This window comes from Histoplasma capsulatum, scaffold supercont1.88 (assembly GCF_000150115.1).
Source record: "Histoplasma capsulatum G186AR mitochondrial scaffold supercont1.88, whole genome shotgun sequence".
In the NCBI taxonomy this organism is placed as follows: domain Eukaryota; kingdom Fungi; phylum Ascomycota; class Eurotiomycetes; order Onygenales; family Ajellomycetaceae; genus Histoplasma; species Histoplasma capsulatum.
In genome coordinates this window covers 2,431-4,245 of record NW_025544888.1, presented here as the reverse complement: position 1 = coordinate 4,245, position 1,815 = coordinate 2,431, and the positions used below count along the sequence as shown (strand labels likewise).

Genomic DNA, 1,815 nt, shown 5'->3' with positions numbered 1-1,815 from the left:
TATCACAAGCCCTTTTCTTTCCCTTAACTGCTTTGTTTTTAGACTTATTGATCACTTTTTCCGAGTTCGCCACATCTATTTATATTGGATATGGGTCTATGTATACTAGTAGTGCAAATAAATCAAATCCGCTTAATCATCCATTATTAATCCACGCGTTTATCTGAATATTTTAAGGTTATATTAAATTTTATACAAAGCTTATTCATTTGTAATAAACGCGTGGGATTTCTAATTAATCCATTTATATCATTTATTAATTTTATTAAACCAGCTTTATTTCTTAATTTATATTTAAAAGCATAAGCATTTGAAATTGGTTTAATAGATCCTCCGTATTTATGTTTTATTAAATATAAAGCTTTTTTATCCCTGGCATCCATAGTTATTTCACAACTATTATATCCATTTTTAGATAATAAAAAATAACCGTCACCATCTATCAATCCTGCTAATCATTCTTTAAAATGAATATCTTCAGGATTATTATTTTTATATATTAAATTATTAGTATTTACATTTGTATGTAAATTTCTATATAATATTAAATTATAACTATTTTTTAATCTAGAGGATGATTTGTAAATATTAACTTTACTTACAGTAACTTGTTTTTTAAATATAGAAATTTTTGAGATTAAATTAAATAAATTTAATTTAATAAAGATTAATATCAAACGTATGGCCTCTGAGATTCCTACTAACTTACTGATAATATTAAATTTTCATCTTATTGACACAGATAAATTATTCTGATATAACCTTATAATGGTAGATGAATTATAAAACTTAACATTATAGTGATTATATAAATAATCACGAGCTTTGGTTATCTGCGAATTAATTATATTATATATAACCTCTACGCATATAGTTTGATGCCTGAATATACTAGAATGAATAGTATATTCTTGAGCCAATTGACTCATAGTAGAATAAGCTATAACTTTCTTAATATCTTGTTGAAATAAACCTATAATTGAACTAAATATAGTTGTTATTCCACCTACTCATAAACATAGTAATAATACAGTAGAACTATATTCTATTAAAGGTGAAGATCTCATTAATAAGTATACACCAGCTGTAACCATTGTTGCAGCGTGAATTAGAGCAGATACTGGTGTAGGTCCTTCCATGGCTTGCGGTAATCAAACGTGAAGACCTATCTGAGAACTTTTAGCCATAGCACCTATTAATAAACAAATACCTATTAAAGTAATAATATTGCTATTTAAATAAGGAGCTAAAGAAAATATTGTAGAATAATTTATATTACCAAAAGATCATATAATTATAAACATACCTATCATTAAAAAACAATCACCAACTCTATTAGTTAAAAAAGCTGAAATTGAGCTTTGATTTGCTGCTATTCTAGTAAATCAAAAATTTATTAATAAATATGAGCAAACTCCAACACCTTCTCAACCTAAAAACATCAATAAATAATTATTAGCTGTTACTAGAATAATCATCATAAAAGTAAATAAACTTAAATAACTAAAAAATCTTTGATTGTGTGGATCATGACTCATATAACCTATAGAATATATATGAACTAGACTAGAAACAATTAACACAGGTATAAGCATAGAAACAGTTAAGCTATCATAATAAAAACCTCAATATACATTAAGAGATTCTGAATCTATTCATCTTATTAAATCTATAGTTACTGGTATATTATTATAACCTACTTCTATAAAAGCTAATAAAGCTAATAAAGTTGTCACTATAATAGAACTAGATGTAATTAATTGCGATCCTTTAGTACCCAAACTTCTTCCAAAAAAACCTGAAAAAATTGAACCT

The 1,815-nt window shown here is 25.3% G+C and overlaps 1 protein-coding gene across 1 annotated transcript; it reads right to left on the bottom strand. All coding sequences in view use genetic code 4, as the record gives it.

The window, feature by feature from the left end:
- Positions 1 to 146: 146 nt before the first annotated feature.
- HCBG_12020 (NADH dehydrogenase subunit 5) lies at positions 147 to 1,815 on the bottom strand (the record flags this gene model as incomplete). The annotated part of the gene is made up of 1 exon: positions 147 to 1,815. A coding segment is annotated over one exon (1,669 nt), but the record flags the coding sequence as incomplete, so codon positions are not given.